The sequence below is a fragment of the Gadus macrocephalus genome, chromosome 6 (assembly GCF_031168955.1).
Source record: "Gadus macrocephalus chromosome 6, ASM3116895v1".
NCBI lineage: Eukaryota > Metazoa > Chordata > Actinopteri > Gadiformes > Gadidae > Gadus > Gadus macrocephalus.
This window is the reverse complement of record NC_082387.1, coordinates 14,215,913-14,241,771: the sequence shown is the minus strand read 5'-3', so window position 1 is coordinate 14,241,771 and position 25,859 is coordinate 14,215,913. Positions and strand designations below refer to the sequence as shown.

At 46.7% G+C, this 25,859-nt stretch overlaps 1 protein-coding gene across 1 annotated transcript in view; it reads right to left on the bottom strand.

Moving 5' to 3' along the window:
* fam172a (family with sequence similarity 172 member A) overlaps positions 1 to 23,296 on the bottom strand; it is a 58,282-nt gene extending 34,986 nt beyond the window's left edge. The window contains exons 1-6 of the mRNA XM_060053477.1: positions 23,229 to 23,296; positions 22,463 to 22,608; positions 21,258 to 21,359; positions 17,604 to 17,704; positions 8,011 to 8,076; positions 5,868 to 6,059 (exon numbers count right to left, since the gene is read on the bottom strand). Coding sequence (XP_059909460.1) covers positions 5,868 to 6,059; positions 8,011 to 8,076; positions 17,604 to 17,704; positions 21,258 to 21,359; positions 22,463 to 22,568 — 567 coding nt within the window. The 5' untranslated portion in view covers positions 22,569 to 22,608; positions 23,229 to 23,296. The remainder of the gene's footprint in view (positions 1 to 5,867; positions 6,060 to 8,010; positions 8,077 to 17,603; positions 17,705 to 21,257; positions 21,360 to 22,462; positions 22,609 to 23,228) is intronic.
* Between the last annotated feature and the right edge of the window lie 2,563 nt (positions 23,297 to 25,859).

Below are 25,859 nucleotides of genomic sequence, written 5' to 3'. Positions count from 1 at the left end.
ACAACTTCCTCCCAACCATTTTTTTTTTTCAATCTTTCTCAGTTTCTCAGTTGTCCAAGACATTTAAACACATAGGGAGGCTTTTTGTTTGTATGCGATAAATAATAACTTTATTTATCTTGGTGACTGGCCGTGTGTGTGTGTGTGTGTGTGTGTGTGTGTGTGTGTGTGTGTGTGTGTGTGTGTGTGTGTGTGTGTGTGTGTGTGTGTGTGTGTGTGTGTGTGTGTGTGTGTGTGTGTGTGTGTGTGCGCGCCTGCGTGTATGCGTCGGCCGCAGAAACGTGTTCCCAGGGAGAGAGCGAAGTAAAATGCACCACACACAGCCCCGGGGCCTCTGAAAGAGAGACTAAACAAGAACCTCCCATAGGGACGCACACACACTGCCCCCAGCTCCAGGTGACCTACTACCCACCTCTCTGAGGTGCACGCTGGAGGAACACACACACACACACACATCGTTTGATGTTATAATTTCCTACTTTCAAGGGGAGTGGGGGGGGGGGGGGGGGGGGAGTAATTATCACACATGAGTTATGACATGAAAACGAGCCAATATTGTTTCAATTTGAGATCAACGTTACGTTTGCGTTGTTCTCATTCTACTCAGGCTTGTTGATCTGTGTTCCAGACTCCCTGCATTGCGCACACACAAACACACACACACTTTATACCAACATAAACACTGCATCAGTCTGTGCATACTACTACAGATGCACATACGACAGATGTGCATAAATTGAGCATTAACATTAATAGTAGGTTGGCTAGTTGGCTTGCAAGTGGTGTGTGTGTGTCTGTGTGTGTGTGTGTGTGCACGTGCGTATCCCACACAGACCTTGAGGACGAACATCTTCCTCATATCTTGCCGTGTTCGACAAATAACGCTTCTCTGCCAAAAGCAAAACAACCAAGCTGCAATCGATATCATGCTACGAGGTATACACACCAAACACGCGTATGTGCGCACACACACACACACACACACACACACACACACACACACACACACAGACAGAGAGAGCAACGTGCGCGTCAGACACACTTCCCAGATAGCGGATGATGTAGCGATTACCCTGAGCACCTCAATAACCAGCTCAGAGCGCATTCCTTATTCATGCACATGCAAGCGCGCCAATGCACCTGCAACGCACTCATGCACGGACAAACACACACGGAACACACCGAAAAGACACTTAATATGCAAATGCCTTGTTTTTACAACCAAGGGAGCACTTCGCTGCTCATCTGGGGGAAGGGCTGCAGGGGGCGGGGGGGCCGCGAGGGAGGTGTTGGGGGGGTCCGTGTGTACGAGGGGGGGATGTCAGATAGATGGATAGGTCTCCGGGATCACCCCCCCCCCCCCCCCTCCTCCACCCGCCCCTACCCCCCTTGCAATTGATGAGATATCACTTGCGTTGGCGCTGCTGTTAGGACAGGGAGTCCCACCGTAAAAATAATGTTGGCTTTTTTTATTTTTTTCTCCTGCCTCTGATCAATTTTTAATTTGGCCCATGCAGCCGAGGCCTTGGCAGGCCTTGCCCTGGTAATTATGGCGGGTTATTGACAGCTGCCTTCCCGCGGGACTCTATTTAAAGAAGGTTTAACCCCGGAGCAAGCCCCGGCCCCTCCCTCGCCTCTGAAGGTGTCAAGTGCATTGATCTGAGCTGCGGGAGGGTTTGGGGCCTTCCCACCTGGTGGAGAGAGAGAGCGAGAGAGAGCGAGAGAGAGTGAGAGATTGTGTTCATGCGGATGTGGACGTGGATGTGTGCTTTTGTGAGAGTGTGTACACTGATCCCAGCAACCACATTTACAAGGCCAAGGAGGGGCGGATCTTAATTTGACTGCTACAGTATGCACATAATCACACACGCACAGGCATGTGCACTCGCACACAAACATACACATAGACATACAAACACACAGTCCGGTAGCTACACAGCCTGACTGGCTAGACAGAGAGATGGCCACTTGGCCTCTGAGACGACAGGATCACCTACAGACACAAACACACACACAGACTCTGCAATGCACAAGTGTAGCTCAAGCCAAAAACACACACACACACACAAAAATATATAAATATATATATACATAGATACAGGGTATCACAGCGGCAGGGGAATTTTTCACTGGACTTGAAAACATGAATAGAGTTTGTAACGCGTAGAAAACAGAGCTGAAGATAACTGTGGGGAGGGGTAGTGTGTCATGACACAGCAGGGGGGCTAAGCACCGAGGAGCTCCAAACAAAATAACGAATATGAATATTACAAAACTGAGATTAGCAGAGGGCGGACGCGTTCGCTGCGTTTGATAGATCAAACCACAGAGAAATTTGATTGCATATGCTTCTGACACACTTTTGAAACACCAAGACCTGAACATTTCACAAAATACATAAAAAATACAAAAATAGGCAAATATAAAGAAAAAACTACCTATATTCAAAATACATCAGATGGATACGTGATGTTTGAATGTACAGTATGTTGAAATTAAATGAACGAGCCATGTGTGGGATTTTGTGTGTTTAACCATAGAGCTGATCAGTGTCCTTGTGAAGTAGTCATGCACCGTGGTTCAAAAAGTTACAGTTCCCTTTATTATCCCAAGGAATAATATCGCAATGTTGACCGAGGCGTCCTCCTCTCCTCCCTCACAATCGATAATCCATCTATCCCTTACTCCGTCCCTCCATCTCTCTCCATCAGCCTCCCTCTCTCCCGTCGCTATGGCGTCTCAGTGTCAGGATGCAGAGCGGTGACAGGGCCAGAAGGTAATGATACAGCTGCCATGATGCAACAGGCAGACCTGTCGACTGTCGCACAGTGAACCCATGAAGGAATAAGCTGTCATTAAGAGGCCTTCTCCCCGTAGTGGAGCTGTCAGGACGCCAGCTCCGTACTGTACTCACTCTACATCCATCTCTCTCTCTCTCTCTCTCTCTCTCCCCATCTATATCTCTCCCTGTTTCTCTCTATCTTTGTCTCGTTCTCTCCCACCGTCCATCTGTCTTGCAATCTCTCCCCACCTACCCCTCACTCTCTCTTTATTGAATGTCTATTCTACAACTCCCACCCACTTCTATTTTCATTCACAAGCGTCCATCGACTGACTATTGTTTGTCTTCCATCCTTCCAGTCCAGCCCATCCCTCCATGCTCTCCACCTCGACCATCCCAACCAATCACGACCTCCTTTCTCTCTCGCCCTGAGACTCTGCCTTTGCCGCAGCACCTACCAACCTCTATCCATACATGGCCCCTGCTCTCCCTCCCTCTCTCTCTCTCCTCCTCTCTCTCCGTCTTACAGGGTCTCTCTCTTGCTCTACTCCTGCTGTATGTCTTCCTCCTCTCTGCTCGTTGCTGGAGCAACCCCCTTTTCCCCTGTCATTTCACTGCTATACGCTAGGAATAGAACCTCATCCGTGTTCTTATTCACACACACACACACACACACACACACATTAAAATACACAAAACCTTCGACTTCCATTATTCAGTGCAAGTCAGGCTCCATATGCAACTCCATCCTGCCGCCTGCCCCCCACTGAAGGTCCCCCTATGAGGACTTTGTTTGTGTCTCCTCTTCGTGTGTGTGTGTGTGTGTGTGTGTGTGTGTGTGTGTGTGTGTGTGTGTGTGTGTGTGTGTGTGTGTGTGTGTGTGTGTGTGTGTGTGTGTGTGTGTGTGTGTGTGTGTGTGTGTGTGTGTCCGTGCCACTGGCCCTGGGCTTCCTATTCCTATTTTATCACTAAATATTACTAAATGATTTCCTCAACAGCAGCGCTGCCACGTGTCGCTGAACGGGTAGCACCACACGATCATCAAGGACACAGAGAATTCTGCCAGAGAAAGGTCTCGATTAAAAAAACGGACTTAAAAAGTAAATGAGGCGAAGGTAGTAGAGGGGTCTTGTTTAGAGAGGACTGTTTGGAGTTATAAAAACCAGCACAAATAGCCACTTCCCCCCATACAAAAAAAGAAGAACACAGACTCATGTGTGGTATGGTCGATTTTCATAAACAACCTTTGATTGTACAATTGTTACGATTTTAATATATATACAGCACACTATTCTTAAATTCTTAAATTCTTATACATACATTATACAATTTCATTTATTTTTCCTTTATATGCTAATATTTCTATATCAGTGAAACTAATTATTCATGTGTACCAATTGTATGTGCCATTTTGGGCAGGGAATGTTATTTGGATGTCTGTTTATAACAACAAATTAGAATACCCAAAAGCTTTTGATAGTTGTGTTGCATCTCATTTTCTCATTTCCAAGCCCCCCCCAAAAAAAGTACAATTAGATTATGTCATTTGCATGTCATTATGCTAACTATGGACAATGGAATGGGCACATAATCAATGATAATGAGTTTCACACCATTTTATCAGATTCCTTCATCCCTCCATAGAAAAACCAATACACCTCCTTTGGTACTATACCCAGACGACTGTATCTGGCACTCTTATGCAGAATTACTTAGCATATAAACATGATTTCACACTGGTCAATAATGCTAATTTCCTTGGGGTCATCACTCAGTATTTGGCACCGAATCCAGTCATTGACAGCATCAAAAAGTACAGTAGATGAAAAACTGTGTGTGTGTACGTGCGTGTGTGCATGAATGAGAGTACATGAGTGTGTGAGTTTTCCAGTTTTATTGCAAATGTCAGTGCAATGATTTACGCGGAATGCACGCAGAACTTCCCTGTTTTTTTTCCATAATACATGAGCTGCATGTACACAATGTATGCTGTGATATAAGCCGTCTCTTCGCCTCTGTGCACAACAACCTGCTAATACACAAACACTAACACACACACACACACACACACACCCACACACACACACAGTGTGTACATTCATTCTCTCATGAATGTACACCGTGAGAGAAGACTTTGTACAGCAAAGCAAGTCCTAATGACATTCAGCTGGACAGGACGAGAGGAAGAGGAACAGGGAGGGAGAGGGGGAGAGGGGGAGAGAGGCGCGAACGGGAGAGTGGAATATTCCCCTAAGTCAATTTGAACAGCGGGCCAATGAAATTACCCAGCTAGCCGCAGCCAGGCTGACAAATGAGCAGCGAGATGCTAAGGGAAATAACAAGGCAGGGGCGAGACCATCTTCCACATGCCAATATGCGTGTACAGTACGCCCGCACAAACACAATCACAATCACCTGGTCTGATGACTTATATTTTAACACAATTTAAAAAGAAAGTCGATATACAATGTTCACGCTATTGATGTTACCGTTTTCAAGGGTCTATATGTGTATCCTACACAGAAGTACTGAAATGAGAAAAAACGAATCAAAGCAGGATTGCAGTCCTATATACATCACAAGCGTACATCGACAACTCAATTTAAAAGGAATATGTCCTTATTCAGGGTACTCAAGCCTAAATGGTGTGTGTGTGTGTGTGTGTGTGTGTGTGTGTGTGTGTGTGTGTGTGTGTGTGTGTGTGTGTGTGTGTGTGTGTGTGTGTGTGTGTGTGTGTGTGTGTGTGTGTGTGCGCGCACGACCGGACCGGGGCAGGGCAGGGCAGGTCCAGTGCCGCTGTCAAACCCAACCAGAGAAAAGCCTCCCCTGATCACTGGCTCCTAGTCACCTGAGTCTCTTTCCTCTTGTCTCGTGACTGCTCCCCTTCAGGGTCCTCAGTAGGCCCCCCCAGAGACCCACCGACCCAAAGCCTGAAGAACGAGCAGCCGCCACACTAACCACGCCCCAGCTCCCCCTGTCCCCCCCTGTCCCTCATCCTCACGTATGGGGGTCGCCCCGCTCCTGACCCCATGCTGCTCGTGTCCCCCCCCCCCCCCCCCCCCAGCAGACCCCAGCGCCCCCCTACCTGCATGGCTCTGGTGATGAAGGGGATCTGCGTCCCAGAGTCCAGGTCCTGGTTGATGATGAGTCTGCGGGCCCACTGGCCGGCCCGCACCACGCCGCTGCCCTGGATCAGCACCAGCAGCCTGGCCGGGTTGGTCAGCGCGTCGGCGCTGTGGAAGATGAAGCTGCTGGCCTCTTCGTCCACCGCGTCCACCTGGTGGAGGGCGCAGGGAACGGGTTCAACGACACGGGAACCGCTTTAGTCCGGTTTGTTTACAGAGTCTGCTAAAAGGGCAGGAAATGGGCCAACTTGGGAGAGGGTTAGTGTTAGGGTTAGGGGGAGGGTGACAGTTAGGGTTAGTGTTAGTGTTAGGGTTAGTAGTTTAAATGGGTCGGTTCAACTATACGTACACAAGTTTAATTCTGTTTATTGTTTGCTAGAAGGGAGGTAAAGGGGCCAAACTTGAAATAAGCAAAGCTATCAATGGCGAGCTTTCTGTGTTTTGTAGGTTCTAAGGTAAAATGGGAAACATACACAAGTTATGTCCAGTCTTTAGGGTTAGGGTTATAGAATTTAAAATGTATGTAAAATGTTTGTATCGCGTTTGTGTCAACATTATGTGTATCCTTTGAACCCAAAATTTCCCAAGACACTCACAAAAACACAGACACACACAAACACAGACACACTAAGATAGACACACACACAGAGCATAAAAAGCATGGGTGGCAGCTGCAATAACATAATCCATGCAGACAAAGAGAGGCGAATGGGGGAGAAAATCTCACCCCTTATTCTCCTTTGCTCCCTTACTTGCCCTCTCTTTACTTGGCTGCAGTTAATCTGCTTAAAATCAGCGGTCACAAGTTCAACAGCACGCAGGTGGAAGGACCCACCACACACACACACACACACACACACACACACACACACACACACACACACACACACACACACACACACACACACACACACACACACACACACACACACACGCGCGGCTAATAACCCAACACGCACAAACAAGGACAGCCCCACCCCCTTGAATGTATAGACACATATGTGTATACACGTGCACTTGTGTGTGTTCACTGACACAGACACACAACGCACACACAGACGCACAAGCACCACAAACACTTGAACTGGATAGTGGGCAGCGGGAAACGCAGGACAAAGCTTTTATTTTTTTCCTCCTATTTTCTTCGAGGGGAATAATGAGATGAATAGCAGCGAGAGATAAAGCAGTTAAGGTGTTTTGGGGGCTAATGAAAGCCACTGAGTCTCTGGCCGCAGTCGATTTATTGCCACTCCTGGCTATTCCAGCACACCACTACCCCACACTCCTGCTATAACCGAACCAAAGAAATGAAGAAAATAGCAGAGAAATGACAGGTACAGGTATATCGTTGGCGATGAGGTTTGGGAGGTAAGGGTTTAAGCCCAAAGCAGCAGCATCTTATCGCTCTGTTCTGATAGGACACCACTGTATTTGGGCCGCGGAAATTCTAAAAAGCATTATCTTGCGTGCGTCCCGAACTGGCATGAGCTTTGGGCTTAAGGGCGAGGGTCTCTGTGCTGGTGGTGCTGGTGTTGGGGATAGAAGGGTAGGCACAGATTCCGACAAATATATCGGCTGCAGCCTGTGTGTGAATGTGTGTGTACGCGGGGGGGGGGGGGGGGCGAATAACATGTGTGACAGCCGGGTAGCAGTTCCCCTATAGTGCCACAGAGAGCAGAGCAGATTAAAGTGTTTGCGGTGCGGCAGCGCACGCCCCAGACGCCACGTCACAATACCGTTAATGTGTCGAGGAGACGGGTAAAGAGACAGGGCGTCGCGGGTTGGGTGGGTTAAGGGGAGAGGGGAGAGGAGCAGGGATGTGTGATCGAGGGGAAAGGAAGAGCGAGAGAGATAGAGAGCACAGGAGCGAGAGGGAATTGAAAGAGGAAGGGAAGAAGAGCTGATTTCAACCCAATCCTCCGCCTGCCCCATTCTGTATCTGCGTTTACGTTTATTTTATTTAAAGAATGACACACAACATCACAATCACTCTAAAGCCTGAGAATGGCATGTCAGTCCTAATATTCAATACCCACTTTAATCTTCAAGGCAAAGGGGAATCAAACAGGGCAAAGCCTGATAGTGTATATCCTGGGTACTTACTGGCACAATTGCTTTAGTCAGGCTGCACTCTTTTTCCAACAGCTCGTAAACATACTGCGTGAGGATCTGAAAGAAAACAACGAACACAAACAAACCAACATTACAGATTGAGCACAATGCAGTTGAAAACCCAAAATATTTTAGTAAATCCATGCAGAAATCAAATGAATGCAATATACAATACATATTTGCTCTCAGGGGGTGTGTGTGTGTGTGTGTGTGTGTGTGTGTGTGTGTGTGTGTGTGTGTGTGTGTGTGTGTGTGTGTGTGTGTGTGTGTGTGTGTGTGTGTGTGTGTGTGTGTGTGTGTGTGTGTGTGTTCAGTGCACCTGGGTGTGCTTTAGCATCCATGATATAATTGTCATCAATTATCTCTTGTAAGCTTAAGCGTGACCAGGTGCATGTATGCTCATGAGTCGTATGTTGTGTCAAAAAGTCTGTTCTGCGAGTGTGTACGTACATGTGTGTGTATGTGCATATGTCGAAAATGACATCTGGGAGACGTCAATAGGCAGGTAGATCAGTAACTAACACACATACACACACACATCGTAATCGCCAACCTTAACATAGTGAGATGCTTAATGTTGCTCTGCAAAAGAGGCATTAATCAGGTGACAGCCTGTGTCTGATTGTGTGCGTGTGAGCGTGTGTGCGTGTGTGTATGTCTCCGATCAGCCCCCTCGTAGTTTGGTGATGCACGTTATCTATTTATGTGATTCAAACAGGAAGGGAGATGCAGTCAGGTCACGGCGCAGCCGTATACTGACCACTTAGCAAGCGGCTATGATTATTCCACCAGTGCTCTGATGTGGTGTGTGTACCAGACACATGGCACCCTGGCACCGTGTGCGGTGTGCTGTTCTGTACGTGTCATCTGCATCTGAGTGTTGTTGGGTGGCAGCACCACAGACACAGCTGCAGGAGAAGCCCTGCCAAGCTCTTCATGTCCAAACCCAGTTTATCATTAGCATTTAGCATTGGCTTCACCAGCATGGACTAGTAGAGGGGGGGTCGAGGGGGGGGGGGGGGTATAGCGGTGGCGCCATGGCGACAGAGCGTGACCGGGGAAAGGGCATGCGCTACTACTTTGGAGACCAGCTGACCTCACGAATCAACAGACTCTTCACACAGACCGCAGGAACAGCCCAAAGTCTGCTTGTGAATCCGAGTTGGAAGCACAGAACACAGCGGGCAGACAGGCAGACAGACAGAATGCCAAGGCCCAAGTTACCCTGGGCCATGGCAGGGAAACTGGTTCAAGCTAGTTAGCCGTAGCACGCACACACAACCACACACACAGAGCTGTAGCTTGGTCATTATCCCCATGCAGACTACAACAAAAGACCATTATCCAATAAAGGTCACTCACTCTCAATATGCCATAAACAGAGGAAAAAGGGCCACTAAAATCAATTGAAAGAAATGAAAAAACGGAAACCTCATAACATAATAACCGCGTGATCTTTAATAGGATAAAAAAAACAAAAACAAAAAAAGACCTCAATGCTAATGTAATTCCACTTCTAAAAATGAATGACGCCATGAGGCATTAGTTGCTTATTACCCTATGAGAGCCAATCACATGCGAGGGGACAGGCCAAATGAGATGAGAAATCCCACCATTTGACCCATTGAATGCAGAACGAAAATCCAGGGGGGGGGGGGGGGGGGTGGAGTGATGGAGACTGCAGCGGCCCGCTCCGACGTAGGGTAATTCACTAAAATGTCAGCCGGTCTGATGGAGACTAAAATGATTCCAGGCTTCGGTACGATAGTGTTAAATGACATCAATAAGCCTTGTAGGAAATTTCATTTGCGGTGCGATATTTGTTCAGTGCCTCAGGTGGTCGGAGAACCATCTGATATAGAATGGGTTGGGGGGGGACAGAGGCTTCGACGACAGAGGAAGGGAGACAAAAGATGGAGAGAGGGGGCCGAGGTTTTCCTTTTTCATTGCTACAGTCAAAATTCATATTGTGGTCGATAGCATCTAAGATAGCACGGTGACATACATGATGGTGTTTTTTTTTTTTTATAACGTTCATTTTCCACAAAAGGCCATCAGATTGGTTCTATATTTTTTTTACATTAAACAGATAAGACTGATCCATGGCCAGAGATATGGGGGGGAAGTGTTGTTTTAAGATGGTTGAGGACCTGCTGTTCTTAGATCAGCAATATTATGGATTAAGATCACATGAAAAGAGAAGGAAAAAACAATATTCATAATTGTGTGCAGCTAGCCCAAAGGCAAACGCCTGTTCAAAAAGAAATCTGCATAAACAAACACGCACACACATCACACGCAATAACCCATACACTCTCTCTGCCAGTCGACTACAGTGAGGTTCTCTGTGGATTGCATCCAGTTGATCATCAGTCACTGGTTCTTTGTCCCTCAATCACCAATGTGTTACGAGTGCCTTGATGAGCTGCCTGAAGGGAGCCAGTATAGCTATGAGTCGTCAGGTTCACCAGACAGGAGGAGGAGGAGGAGTGGGTGAACGCATAAACACCACCGCAACGATGTCCTTGTGTTCAAGTTTACCTCATTGTGTACCTCATTTATCTATTTCTATTTTGTCTATTTCTTGAATCACACCGACACTTGACTTGATTCAATGCGAAACAAAAACACCACACCGGGATCAAACACAGAGCACGTGCACGGCCTGATTAGTGTGAGTACAACAATCTCACTCGTTATCAAGTGACTTCAATCGAGGAACAACCACACTGTTCACCAGACGGCGGAGGCATCAAGTGGTTCCTGTTCCTCTGGTTCTACTCCAGCAGAGCAGGTAGAGCCGAGCGGTTGGGGGGGGGGGGGAATAGTTGATGCACTCTAATGACTCTCTAAGCCCCGGGCTGTGGGGGGGACCCGAACCGCGAAGGCTTTTCCAAGCCAAGTGGTGTGAGCTCACCTCTGTGGTCTGCGGTGGGTTTGTACCGGGCGGAAAGTCGTGAATCAAAGAGAAAGAGGGGGGGGGAGGGGGGGGGGATCAGGAAGAGGAAGGAAGGGACTTGGAGCAGAAGCTCAGCGGGGAAGGAGAATAGGGGGGGGGGGGGGGGGGGGGGGGATCAAAACACAAGGCCGAGACGGAGACATAATCCCCGGGAGCCAGAGACTCGGTGCCAGCTCTCGTTCTAGCTAACAGCTGACAGGAAGTGGCTGGGATGAAGGGGGCTGAGGAGGGATGGACTGACCCACGGCGGGACAGAGGAGAGGGGGAGACCAGAGAGAGCAGGGGATGCTCTGGCCTCGATCAAGGGCCACACACACACAGGACCCGTCTTAATGAAGACCACTGCGACTGTAAATCAATATGTTTTGCAACTTCCCATGAGAGAGTCAGAGCTCACAGACCTCCCACAATGGTGTGTGTGTGTGTGTGTGTGTGTGTGTGTGTGTGTGTGTGTGTGTGTGTGTGTGTGTGTGTGTGTGTGTGTGTGCGTCTCTGTGTGTGCGTGTTCATGTGTGTGCGTCTGTGTTCCCTCTGATTACAGGGGTCACGCCTGGTTTGGCTGACTGCCCCCAGGGCGATAAGGAGGTGATCCTTCCTGGACACACAGTAACCGAAGAAAAGATGGGGAAAAATAGGGTGTGTGTATATGTGAGAGAGAGAGAGAGAGAGAGAGAGAGAGAGAGAGAGAGAGAGAGAGAGAGAGAGAGCGAGAGTGAGAGAGAACGAGCAAGAGAGAAGGAGAGAGAGATGAGTAGAAATATAAAAAGCTAAGTAGTAGATAAGAATGAGGAAGAGAGAGGAGGGAAAGGTCTATCTAAGTGCATGAGAGAGAGAGAGAGAGAGAGAGAGAGAGAGAGACATATTTAGTATGAGGGAGGCGGAGAGGTTAAGGAGGGCTTGGAGGAGACTCCAGAGTCCAGGTGGACGTGCACCACGACACGGGGACAAGGAGGTCATCATGAGGCCGACCAGTGAGAACAACGACCACACCACAACGAAAAGAACAACAACACAATAATGACAGTGGCTTTGCTTTATACCTGTTCAAGCCTCCGTCACGTGACTAGGGTTATGTGTACCTGAACTACGATAACAAACACAGACAGACAGACATGGCAGTGACAGGCAGGCAGAGCAGTGGACAATGATGGAGCACGTCTGAACACTCCCCTCTTGGGCGAGCACACACACACACACACACACACACACACAGACACAGACACACAGACCTCTTGTCTCCTTGGTCCAGAGCCCTCTCCGAAAGCCACTTAGCCACACAAGCCGGGGAGCGAGAGGAGGCATCAAAGCTGTTTATATAATGACACTGAAAGAGCTGCTCCACATGTGCACTATCAGTGACTACACGGCGGCAAGCAGCCCCTCTTCTCTGGAGAGCCCAGACGGGGCGAGGGAGAAGACAAGGAAGAAAAGAGAGAGAAAATCCCCGGAACAATGCTGCAGCATAGCACAGAAACGAGAGGGATGGAGAAGAGAGAGAGCAAGAGCGAGAGGGAGAGAAAAAGAGAGAGAGAAAGAGAGAGAGAGAACAAACAATAAGCTGGAGAGTACAATGCAATACAAAAAGTTGTTTATTCTGAGTCTGCCTTGTGCACCAGCACACGGTGTGGTTAAAATAGGTCATGTGGTTGGGAAATGGAGGAATCTGCTGGAGGAGAGAGACGGAGACAGCAAGAGAGAGAGAGAGAGAGAGAGAGAGAGAGAGAGAGAGAGAGAGAGAGAGAGAGAGAGAGAGAGAGACAGAGAGAGATAGCGAGCGAGAGATCACCATGACAGCGCCAAAAGGTCAAAATACGACAACACCCTTGAACCCTTGAGCAAGAAGATGGACGGAGAAGAGGGATATTGAGAGAAAGAAAGGGAGAGTATGTATGAGAGAGAAGGCTCCATCTTCGTTGGAGCCTTCCATTGGGAAAGCCCTCCCTCACTTAAACACCAGCATGATAGAGCCCATGCGGGAATTGCATCTCTCTCACCCCCCCCCCTCTCCCTCCCTTCCTCTCCCTCCTTCCCTCTCTCCCTCCCCCTTCCTCTCCCTCTCTTTCTCCCTCCCTCTCTCCAACCCCCCCTCCCCCCCTCCCTCTCCCTCTCTCTCCCTCTCCCCTTCCTCCCTCTCTCTCCCTCTTCCTCTCCCTCTCTCTCTCCCCCTTCCTCTCCCTCTCTCCCTCTCTCCCCGCGTAGTGAGATAATTGACCAGCAGTGGCCCAATACTCAGAATAACCCATGTTCACCGCCCTGTTCACATGCATTAAGAAAATGTCACAAAACAACACACCTTTACACCCTTCACCTATTGTTAGTATTCCAGGTTTTACACTATAATAAATAATCTCTTGCCAATACACTGCCACTGTATTTCTCACTTCACTTTCACTATTTTTGTGTATTGGTGCGCATGTGTGTTTAAGTGTGTGCGTGTATGTGTGCCCCCAGTGGCAGTAGCAGAGTATACGTTGCTGCTAGTGCTATACAGTATTAAAACTGTGGGAGATGGTAAAGTGATGACAGCCAGTGAAAGTGGGCAGACAGCTGTCATTTAGAGTCCCTCTTTAGAGACTGTCTCTTAGCTCTCTGTCAAAATGTCCTTCGACTGAGTTCTGTGTGCATTTGAGTGCATATGTGAGTTCATGTATGAATGTGCGTGCGTGAGTGTGTGTGAGGGTGTGTGTGTGTGTGTGTGTGTGTGTGTGTGTGTGTGTGTGTGTGTGTGTGTGTGCACCTCTTCCCAGAGCCCTGGGCAAAGTACTCTCTTGCAGGAAACCCACACTCTCTCCAGTGTGTGTGTGTGTGTTTGTGTATGTGAAGCGCTAAAAGTGAATGGGAAATGCAGAGTAAGAGTCGATAAAAGGGAAAGGAGGAGTAAAAAGGTGACAGATAGTGTAAAAGAAAGAAAAAGAAAGACAGACGGGAAAAAAAGAGAGATAGAGGACGCTTTCTAATTCAGCCATCTGGCTATTCTTACTTCATTACAATATTCTCAACGCGCCTGTGTGTGTGTGTGTGTGTGTGTGTGTGTGTGTGTGTGTGTGTGTGTGTGTGTGTGTGTGTGTGTGTGTGTGTGTGTGTGTGTGTGTGTGTGTGTGTAGATAGTGTAGATAGATGCGCACGCACATGGATTTCCGAGTGCCTGCCAATCCACAGATGCAGGCAGCGAGAAAAGGAAAAAAGGAAGAAAAAAAAAAGGAATCGTCATTTATTAACAGCTTAATAGACTCCATCTGTGCCCGGCCCTACGATCACGTTCTATCACAGAGATTCATCGCGGTATCACACACATCGGAGCGTAGATTACACATCACTTCTGCTGAGGTGACCTCACATCCCCAGGCAGCTACAGTGTAGGTACTTGTGGTACCTACCCAACCAGTCAGCTGGGCCACAACTAATGACGTCTAAATATATCTGTTTTGGTTTCAAATAAAGCATCCAAAATATCTGGGAGCATCTTTGGTCTGAGTAAATACAGACAAAAGTAAATAAAACTTGAATAAAATGTTTGACAATGAAGTGCCATATTTCCATGATTGTTGAAATACCTTTATTTTATTCTAAAGTACTTTATCTTCATTAATCCTTGAAATCCAACTAAATAAGAGCAGCAGTGTTTCTTAGACTCTACTACGGGATATTAAGAAATTAATATCAGACTCTACTACGGTACATAAGCAAGTTCAAATAACATGGATTTGCCAAAGTCGTCCCTCCAATCCCTATGGAGACGTTTAAATCATTTAGGGCCATGCGTCTCGGGAACATGAACGTTAAAATAATAGTTCTCCCTCATAGCATAGCTTCCGTCAAACAGGTCGCTCATACAAATAAACCGAACAGCGGCAACAAGAGAAAACACATCTCCCAACATTGCTGTTGCACTGAACTCAGAATGACTTGAGCCTCTCTCCTCCTCCAGCATAACCTCCATTCAGAGCTCGGCTCAAGTGCAAATTGGACATCTGGTGCTGTGATGTGTCTGACAATACAGCTGCCATCCAAACGTGCACACACACACACACACACACCCTGTCACACGCACAGACACGCTATCACATGCACACCCTGTCACACGCACACAGACGCTACCACATGCACACGCTATCACACACACACACACACACACGCAATCACACACACACACAATCACTTCACAAGCACACACACACACAATCTCTCGCTCTCGTACACACACACACACACCCACAGACACACTCTCTCTCTTCTGTGGGTAAAGAAAGAAAATGAAAGAAGCGAAGGCAGAACATTGGAGGGCACGGACGACGCTGTGGCATTCACAGTCGGTGCCAGGTCCAGACACACGGAGGCCTCCTCCGACCCTGGCTCTGCCTCTGAAAGGCTGCCCGGTTGCATTGTGGGTATCTGAGGCCCCTTTCAGGTGTCTGGTTGATGGAGGGCGATGGGGGTCTTTCTAGAGTGGTATTGTTCCGTGGCGGGCCCCTCTGCTTTGGAGACCTGGTCTAGTTTGCCCCCCCCCCCTCCTCCTCCACTGACCTCGGTGTAAAAGCCCCAGCGGCTCACCTCAACTGGAAGTCCCCAGAGGCCGATCCGTGAATAGGTAACCCGCCTCTCATCCTATCCACAGGGAGCGGAGGAGGCGGGCGAGGGGGGGAGCTGAGGGAGGGGGGTTCAAAGGTAGATATTCATGTTAAAGTACGCCCTGGTGTGTGTCCTCGGGAAAGACGCGGAGGCATGTAAGTGCAGACGGAAACATCCACAAAGGTGCTGACAGAGCATTGTAACCTACGTGTTCAGCAGCACAAACACGACCGGGTGTCAGTTTCCACTGGCAGGGCTTTCTTAACGGCAACGGCGGGAAAGAACCTTTTATGTTATGCACTTGGTTTGTACACGGTTTGCCTTTCCTGTAAATTATCAAAGGCATGATGCAACACAGAGAGAGAGAGACAGAGAGAGAGAGAGAGGGAGAGATTATGGTGCTTCTGCAGGTTTTGCCCCTTTATATCCAACAGTTAATCTCCTGCAGAGTGCACACTCGTATACCTTTATACAGGCCCACATCAAACCCTTCCATTGACATTCATGTCTTTTATTCCCACTTTACTTTTTTTATCGTAATTATATTGTGCATTACATTGAATGGTTTTAAGGACAAATGAACAGCATCTGACGACATCCTCCCTGACGATCAGTTACCGGTGATCAGAGCGGGTTGCCTCCGTTTATTGGACGCCGGTGATGATGTTGGTGTGTACTAGGTGTGTTTTAACAAAGTCCTCCCCAGCCTGCTACCCAATACATCCTGCTACATCCTTTACAGATACTGGGGGAGATGGTGGTGGCTAAGCCCTCGGAAGAAAGAGAGTTTCAGGGAGGGAGGGGGAGGGGGGGAGGGACGGGATGAGGGACGGGGACGGGGACGGTGGGGGGACGGGGGGGGGAGAAAAGCCTTCACACGAGGCTGGATCTCAAAGGAGCTCCACCTGCATTTGGAATAATAACCAAATAAATAAATAAAGAGGTAATCCCACAAAAGGGTCTATCGCTTTGCTTTGAACTTCAAATAATGAGCACAACAATTAAAAGCAAAGTAGCGCGGGATGCAAATGCAACACAAAAAATAAAAGAAAGATTACAAAGAACATTTGTCTCATTATCTTCCCGTGTTTTTTCCCGTTCATACGGAGGTGCAGGAGTGAACGAGAGGTAAACTTTGGGATGAAGGTGTTGGAATTGGACCACTGCACAACTCAAAAACAAGTCGCAGGGTTTAATGAAATAATTGTGTGTTCTTGCTGACCACGTGTGTATTCCCTGCTGCCATTTCAAACTAACTTTCCATGTACTAAGAAACAAGACAGTGATACGACTACACAGTATATCCAGTTTCAAGCTTTTACATATACGGGTCTTCAACATTTAGTATTTGGTGGTTAGGATCCATACACAAGCGTATTGGCAGCAACCTGATACACTGGTAGTATCTTGCAGTGTGGATGATTTTTTTTTTGCAGTCTGATTTGTCAGTGTGCCCAATGACGGATAAGGATATTGAGATAGCCAAAGACAGAAAGATTAAAATGGTACGATTCTGAAAAGAGTGTTGTAATCAAATAAAAGCACAACCAATCATGAAAAAGAAGCAGGGAACCGCAGCAAACACGTCGATTCAGTCCCTGTGCTGCTTTATTGCTGTTTACACTGCCTTCCACGAGATTACCAAAGCTGCTATGTCAACAATGACAAATATGTAGGGGTGCTGTACCTTGTGTTTTTCATCTGTATGTGTCTGCCTTAAGCACCCAAGGTAAATCTCATTGTGCTTCAACGTGATTCATATTCTTAAAACGATTGTGTATTGTTTTGGTAGTGGCAATTCTGTTGATGAATTCTGTGCATAAGTCTGGTTCATGCCACCATGTTTAGAGTTCATCCTGCTGGACATGCCCGAGGTATAACCCAGCCTGTTGTTGTTGTTGTTGTTGTTGTTGTAGTAAGTGAGTGAGTGAGTGAGTGAGTGAGTGAGTGAGTGAGTGAGTGAGTGAGTGAGTGAGTGAGTGAGTGAGTGAGTGAGTGAGTGAGTGAGTGAGTGAGTGAGTGAGTGAGTGAGTGAGTGAGTGCTTGTGCTAGCTACCTCTCCGAGAGCTTCGTAGCGTTTCTGGTTCCAGCGGTGTAGGTCCTCCCTGGCATTGAACACGAAGGCTTCCCCTGTCTTTATGTGTCTGAGCTGGCCTTCTGTGAGGGTGAGGAAGGAGGGAAGGAAGGGAGGAAGGGAGGCAAACAATGGAGGGATGGAGAAAGAAAGAAAGAAAGAAAGAAAGAAAGAAAGAAAGAAAGAAAGAAAGAAAGAAAGAAAGAAAGAAAGAAAGAAAACCAAAGCATAAGGTTTAATATGTTCAAACACAGCGTATCAGCAATGTTCCCAGACAACGTGTGTTTAAGTGCAACCCTAAAAGCCCGTCCAGAACCACAGGATTCAGCCAGAGGATGAGGCCCTGTGCATCGCATGTTCACATGTTCTCCCCATGTAGGCGCTTCAAGCATGTGCTGCCGTTTCCTCTCACCTCTAAAGACATGCAGATTAGGGCTAATTGAAAACCACGAACGGCCCGCAGGTATGTATGGTGCAGGAGTGTGTGACCGTGCAATGAACTGATGTTTTACATCGCGTGCTATGCCAGCAGTGAGATGGGCTATGCTTCAACTGTTCAACCGTGTGTGTGTGTGTGTGTGTGTAATGAGATTTAAATGCTGGCAGGACAAACCCCCGGTCAACCCCCCAGCCAAAAAAGGGGAAAAAAATCTAAACTGCCTTGACCTTCTTGTTTTGGATTTCCAGTAGCCCCCCTTTTAGTCCCATTGTTTCACTCCCCAATCCAGCTCCCATCAGGCCTGTGCACTGAGCGATCCTACAGTGAAGAAGTCTGGCAGACTAGACCTGAACAGCAGGTGAAACAATTACCCAGACCGCCTACATTTATTTTTATCCATCCGATATCATCATACCGATCTGACTAAGTAACAGCGTGGAGTGCTGTAGCTAAGATAGAATAAATGACTAAGACTTCAGTCTGTGTGTGTGTGTGTGTGTGTGTGTGTGTGTGTGTGTGTGTGTGTGTGTGTGTGTGTGTGTGTGTGTGTGTGTGTGTGTGTGTGTGTGTGTGTGTGTGTGTGTGTGTGTGTGTGTGTGTGTGTGTGTGTATCCCTTAGATAAAATACAACCCCAATTATCACCAGGTCCTGCTAAGTGAAACATAATCGACTACATGTATGCTTACGTGGTTTGCTAAGACAATATCTCAAAAACTTTTCATACCATCACATTACAATGGATTGCGCAAAAGCAAAACAAGTAAACAGAAACACCTTCAGTATCAGCGGTGTAGGAGGTTGAAACAGGTTGATTGGTATGTTTGTCTTTTGGGGACTTCTTATAGACAATTACGCATTTACGAGTGTGTAACCCCTACAGTAGTACCTGGGTGATGAGCTCATCGATCCTGCCGCTGACACGGGAACCCAATAAAAACACTAAAGAGTGTTTAATTTAATTTTGACCTTTATGACGGCACAATATGGAGGAGCTAAACCACTGGGGAGGAAAGTACACATACTTAACCCAAACAGCCAGGGGGCCCTCATTCTTTCTCCGTTATTGCAAGAGCAAATCCAGCTTAGATATAAAAACATTTATGTAATATTTTGTGATGATAAAGGGATACTCAAGAATTATTTTTCGGGGTGTATTGGTTTGTTTTGTGCTCTAGCCTCTTTTAAATTGCCCCTATATTCAAGCTGCTATCACAGTGATAAATGTTTGCAACTGCAACTCGCACAATCTGCATTACAGCAATTGCCGTGCGGGCTGATTGTAAAGACAACACGTATCGCGAGTCCTGTTGTATCCAGAGCAGCCTGGTGCCAGAGAGGCAGAGGAGCAGAGAGAGACTTACACACACTAGAACCTTGAAGGAATCAATTATGCATTGATGGTGGGGAGGATCTAAACACTGTTGCCTAACGTAGGGGAGAGTGGATTTATAATGAAACCCTTACCATGTGGAGAGGGGAGAGAGAGAGAGATGGATAGAGAGGTAGGGGAGGAAGAGAGATACAGAGAGAGGGAGAGGGAAGAGGGACAGACGAGGGAAATTAGAGAAGGGATGAGATAAGTGTGGAGGAGAGAGGTTCAGCTCCATCAGCTCTCCATCCCTTCATGCAACCTCTCGGAGGAATAACAATTCCACAACTTTGCTTCTCTTCACTTTTCCTCTTCCTCGGTAACTGTCATAATTAGCATTCTGTTCTCAATTTGGCCGCTTAATTAGGTGTACATAACCTTGGAGTTTCTAGTAATGGAAAACCGCAGGGCCACGGAGATGAAGCCATCATCTGCAGTGATTAAGATACCTGCAAACCGTCGTACACAGCCTCCGCGTCTGTGTTCCCTCCATTACACGGTCAAATTAACATTTTTGTTCCACCCGTCTTCAGCAGGAGTAACCAGGGTGCAGCCACAGAGACGCCTGCGAGCGCGGAGCGAGCTGACGAGATACATCCTGAGGGAGCTCTGCCGCTCTTATAGGAACCATGCCCTTCTCCAACATGCGTTTATGTGTGCAATTGGGCCTGTCGTGTGTGTGTGTTTGTGTGTGTGCGTGCGTTTTCGTGCGTGAGAGAGTGTGTGAATGCGTGCGCGTGTCTGTGTGTGTCACGAGCGAGATGAAATAAAGACAAAATGTAGATTAAAAAGGAAACAGACACAAGAAGGAGAAGAAGGAGCCAGAGACAAAGTGAGAAATAAAAGTCGCTAGATGTCCCCTTCTGTGGCAGGTTGATATTCAAAACGTGTGTGTGCGTGTGCGTGTGTGTGTGGTAGTGGTGGCGGCGACGGGGAGGGGTCTATTCTTAGACACAGGCAAGTTATGCAAATGCTCCGTCAGATGGAGGCCAAGGCTGAGTAGGTTACTGACGGGCCGTACAGTACACAACATGTCCCCCCGCCCAGCCAGCCAGCCGGCTCGCCTGCCAGCCAGCGGAGACACTGACAGAGAGCACATGAAAGTGGGACCGAGTCAGGAGCAAGCAAGGCAGTGGGGGGGGGGGGGGGGGGGGGGGGGGGGAAGAGAGAGAGAGAGAGAGAGAGAGAGAGAGAGAGAGAATAAGAGGAAGCAAGTGATACCCTATCGCTTGTGGAATGCTTAAAGAGACATGGACATTATTATGGAGTCCCCACACCATCATCCTTCGAAAGTCTTCCATCGCTCCACTTCTCTGCCTCGTCGGATTGAAACCCCAGAGGAAAACTGAACTTCCTGCTTTGGACTTACATTGCCTCTTCCGACTGAGAGAGTGAATGTAGAACAATGATACCAGTAAAAAAGGTTGATGATAAAAAGATAATTCTCGAATAAACATAGACACTGTTTATTGCTTTCGAGCATGATTCCATCCTAAATCCAATTGATATTATTCCAGACTTGCATTTATCAAGTTACATTTATTACATTGTAGTGTCACAATTATGTAGAATAATAATTGTCACTAAGGCACAAAGATGCATCTTTCCAAAAAGTGGGTTTAAAAGGGGATTACAGCTCAATAAAACGTCATTGAGCTTCCTATCCTTACCTAGGAGCCCACCATTTTGCCATTTAGTTATTTTCCATTATTCCTATCCATTTGGTTTTGCTAAATGCTAAGCTAACCATGCTGTTTAGGTATAAGTAGTGATGCAGAAGAGGATATTGTCAAAGACACAAAGGTGGTTCCCCAGTAGTTGGCTTACTTTGGTTGAAGGCATACTCAAACTCCTCCAGAGTGGCGGGGAAGGTGAGGGGCGGCTCGTCTTTCTTCATCAGCTCGTCCAGGTCTATTCTGGAGAGCAGATCTGACACCAAGCACACACTCATTAGCCTTATATATAGTATATGATGAAGTGGAATTCAATATGTCTATTCAATACTAACAATAAAAAATATATGACTAAACAATCATTTATATTTATCATAATAGCATGACTAATTATATGTCTGAAACTAGATTAAATCCATAACTCACTAAAAGTCTCAATAAAAAAATAAAAAAGAATACATACATACACAGAGGAAATTAAATCAAACTGATATTTTCCTTGGGAATATTGCTTCCACATCATATAACAGGTAATCGAGAGTTATTTAGACACAACTCTGTCACAACTTCTTACTTTCAAAATGTGTTATTTTACATGGTGTAATTAGTTAAACTAAAATCAGGAATGGATAGGACATAGACGTCGGACTGCCGTTGTACATTAAAGTTAAGGGGATATTAATATGGGATACTGCTGCCATGGTTAAACTAATAAGGTTTCACGTAACTATGGCTAAATTTGATTTATGTTTTGAATAGCTGTCCAGCACATGAATGAGGGACTGTAATTAGACAAAATCACATGCCAGGAGCAGAATATCCCCTTTGGAATCCCATGTGTGCTTTAAAGGCACCCAGTGCAACTTTATGTAAACATTCAATGAAAAATAAACATTCAATTTCTAGTCTTTTTTACACGTAGTAAGTTTCAATAACTCCATACCATTACATATCGACATTCAAGGAGCAAAGATGAGACGTCGTTGTGTGGTGAGAACTGATAGAAAATCGTAAACAACAACAATCGCCGGTGGGGAGAAGCCATTTTTCCATTGACTGGAAGCCTGCTTTATTTATTGTAGGTTACAAAAAATAAAGAAAATGGCGGCATTGTTGTTTTGTATCAGTTCTTTCGATTTTGTATCAGTTCTCACCACACAACGACGTCTCATCTTTGCTGCTTAAATGTCGGTATGTAATGGTATGGAGTTATTGAAACTTACTACGTGTAAAAAAGACTAGAAATTGAATGTTTATTTTTAAGCCTCGAAAGTTGCACTGGGTGCCTTTAACCACATAAGATCGTCCTCTGGTCTGTCAGAAGGATTCATGTTACAGTGGCCTGGCGTGTGCTCTGACCTTTGAGTGCGGTGGTTTTCTCTCTGTCTTCCTGTCCAGCCACATGGGCCATGATGCTCAGCAGTGTGTAAAGGCTTTTAAGTACAGCACAATGCTTAGCCAACATGGATCCTCAGTTCCCAGTAGCACCAGTTATTACATCCACCCTGCGTTGTGTGGGCCAAAAAGACAATCATTAAAACGTGACATTTGAAAGGGTGTTTAAGAGGGCGTGTTTATACCCTGTATACATACCTGTAACTATCAATACACTAGGTGGAAACTTAAATACCTAATGTAGTTGAAAAATAACCTTCTGAATGTTTAAATCCACTCGTGCCTTTGTTTTAACGCGTTACACTACAGTATGTGTTCAGTGGGTGGAGGAGGTGACCGCCCTGCGATTCTGCAGCCATCGTAGATCAAAGCTTGGCGCGCAAGTTTGCAGGCTATAATTAACTCATCTTCAGGTTCTATTAAACAAAGTAAAATCCGTACACAAACTAAACGACAGGAACACACTGATCAACGACTACTATCACATGCAAAGTAAAGACTCTGGACGCAATTTAACAAGTAAACAATCCAGATCAAGTGTTTTATTCACTAAGAGAAGATGGGGTGTGCAGTGTGCATTAACTCTTCAGATGAACCATTCCTGCGAGATACACTATGCGTGTTTTCATAAAGCGCTCGAATATCGACTCTGGTAAACACAGGCTCTGTAGAGGCTTTAGGTTTGAACATGACTCTGGTAATAGCACAGCTTTAGGTTGGACTCACGCACCAGCATGCCACTTTCCCCACTGTCGATGCTTCCTAGAGATTTCCAAAACAGGAAGAACTCACGACACCAGCGTAATGACGTGTAGCTTCCGGGTTACCGGGGCAACGGCATGAAAGGGGAATTTAAAGGAACAGTTACCCTTCGTGGAATTGCAGCGAGATAGAGCTACTGACACAGATACGTGTATTTACTATGTGTAATGCATATTAAAGCCCGTTTCACAATGCTTGAAGTTGAACACACCATGAACACATCAGTTGCTTGTATGTGGACAGGAAGCTAACAAAGAATTAGTTTGACTGACACAAAACAAAATTTATCTCAACGGATGATTGTGTTTATCCTCCGTCTAAGGCATTGTATAGGGTGTTTTTTCAAGCTAAACTATGAAAGGGCCTAACATGGATTGAGTAATGTATCCATCATTCGAAAGGTACTTCATAGCTCACCCCTACACATGGTAAAATGTGTTGTACAGCTTAACACAGGCCTCATAGGGGTTAGTCGTTCACTTAGAAAAGACACTCATAATTTTTTTTTTAAAAGTCAAATAGTTTTTATTTTCAAATTGTGGGACGCATTGACAAAGCTACATACAAATAATGACTGGAAGAAGTATCACAAAACATATTCTTGGTTTGCACAACATTCAGAGTGAGAGAAAGCTGGGGGAGAACATTTTGAGGAAGGGCTGTTGTCGAATACACACCCTCTAAACTCAAACAAAGCTCTTGATGTCCGCTTTTAGGAAGCAGGGAGAAGCAGGCTGACACTCAGGGCCATAAAAAAGTGATCACACATTTCCATGCAAACAAAAGCTGGCTTTTCCTTCCCCTGTGCAGACTCCTGAATAATATGTTCTCCAAAAAGATGAAAAAAAACAGTGATCCAGGCTAGGAGTGAATAAAGAACTTGAATCCTGCGCATACAAGAGAGAAAACATATTTCCTCCTCCCTCCCTCCCTCTATTTCTTCCTTTGACTCTCTTTGCATCTCTCTCTCTCTCTCTCTCTCTCTCTCTCTCTCTCTCTATGTTGCGTCTTTCACACGCACACGCACACGCACACGCACACAGACACACACGCACGCACGCACGCACACACACACACACACACACACACACACACACACACACACACACACACACACACACACACACACACACACACACACACAAACACACATAAACATAAACACACAAACTTACTTTGTTACACTACAACATTTATAAAAACAGATACATTTTAACCTATGGCATCTTTCTACAAACATAAAAAAAGTGCAAATGAAAAAAGATATGTACATATGTACAAACAATCATCAGCATTGGCCGAACTATACACACTTACTAATAATTCACAGTATATAAAGCAATACAAACTGGTGTTTTGTGTGTGTGTGTGTGTGTGTGTGTGTGTGTGTGTGTGTGTGTGTGTGTGTGTGTGTGTGTGTGTGTGTGTGTGTGTGTGTGTGTGTGTGTGTGTGTGTGCGTGTGTTCGTGTGTTCGTCGTGTGCTATCTGTTTTCACCAGTCGGCTCGGCTTCTTCTGCTGGAGACTCTGTCTGCGTCTGAGAAGCTCCTGGAGCCTCCTCCTCATCATCGTTCCCTCTGGGGCCGCAGTCACAGGGGAAGAACTCTGCTCTTAGCTTCTCCACCAGCACCCTCTCCTCATCCTCCAGATCTGCATCGTCCTGCATCTCCCACCTGGGAAACGGAGCGGGAGCCCGAGTTAGCTATGCCTGCACAATGCAGATGTAAGGCCCTTAAACTAAAGTGCGTATTGGAAGTTAATGTTTTTAAAAATATTTATACATAACATTCTCTGAAAATTGCTCTTTGAAATTAAAATGCAGGATTTTATCAGTTTAAAAAAGTATATCGGCAAAAAATCCAGTTTTAAAGTGACTATTTTGAGCAAGGCTTCAAAAACCGTTGTTTTTTTATGTGATACGTCAAACGCGTCATATTACGTAGGAATTGGTAGACGCGGTCGCTGTTGCTGCCTCAGCTCTATGCGTAGTTGTGAGTAGTTACCGCGGTGAGGGGTCTTGTATTTCCCCCCCCTGTGGTTTTTGGGTTTTTCTAATCGACGAGATGAGGTTTTGTATCTGTGGGGGTTGTTCCAACCCCGACCTCCTGTCCGACCATCTCCGATTTCACAGTTTCCCCGATCGGAGAAAGGATGGAGCAGGCTTTCGAGCCTGCAAACCCTCACGTTAGTTGTACTCACTCGTTCTCCAGTAGGGGCATACACACGACCTCTTTGACGCCAGGGTTGTTGGCCTTTTCACTGGAGCAGCGCTGAAGGTCCCAGGTGGCCAGGCGCACCGCGGCCCGGCCGTCCCGCGGGCCCGGGGCCGGTGCCACGCGGGGCCGCAGGGACACCATCTGCGTGGGTCCTCCCGGCGGGAGGTCGAGGTCGTCGCTCCGGAGGCTGAACGAGGTTGGGCTCGGATGGGACCGACCCGTGTAGGTCAGCCCGCCGTTGGTATTGGTGGACGGAGTTCTTGAGCGCTCCACAAACACCTGGAAACGGATCTTGTCCAGTAGGGAGCAGTTTATGTGATCGACCCGAACCAGGTCCTCGATGCTCTTGAACGGACCGTGTTGGGTCCGATAGGCGACAATGTT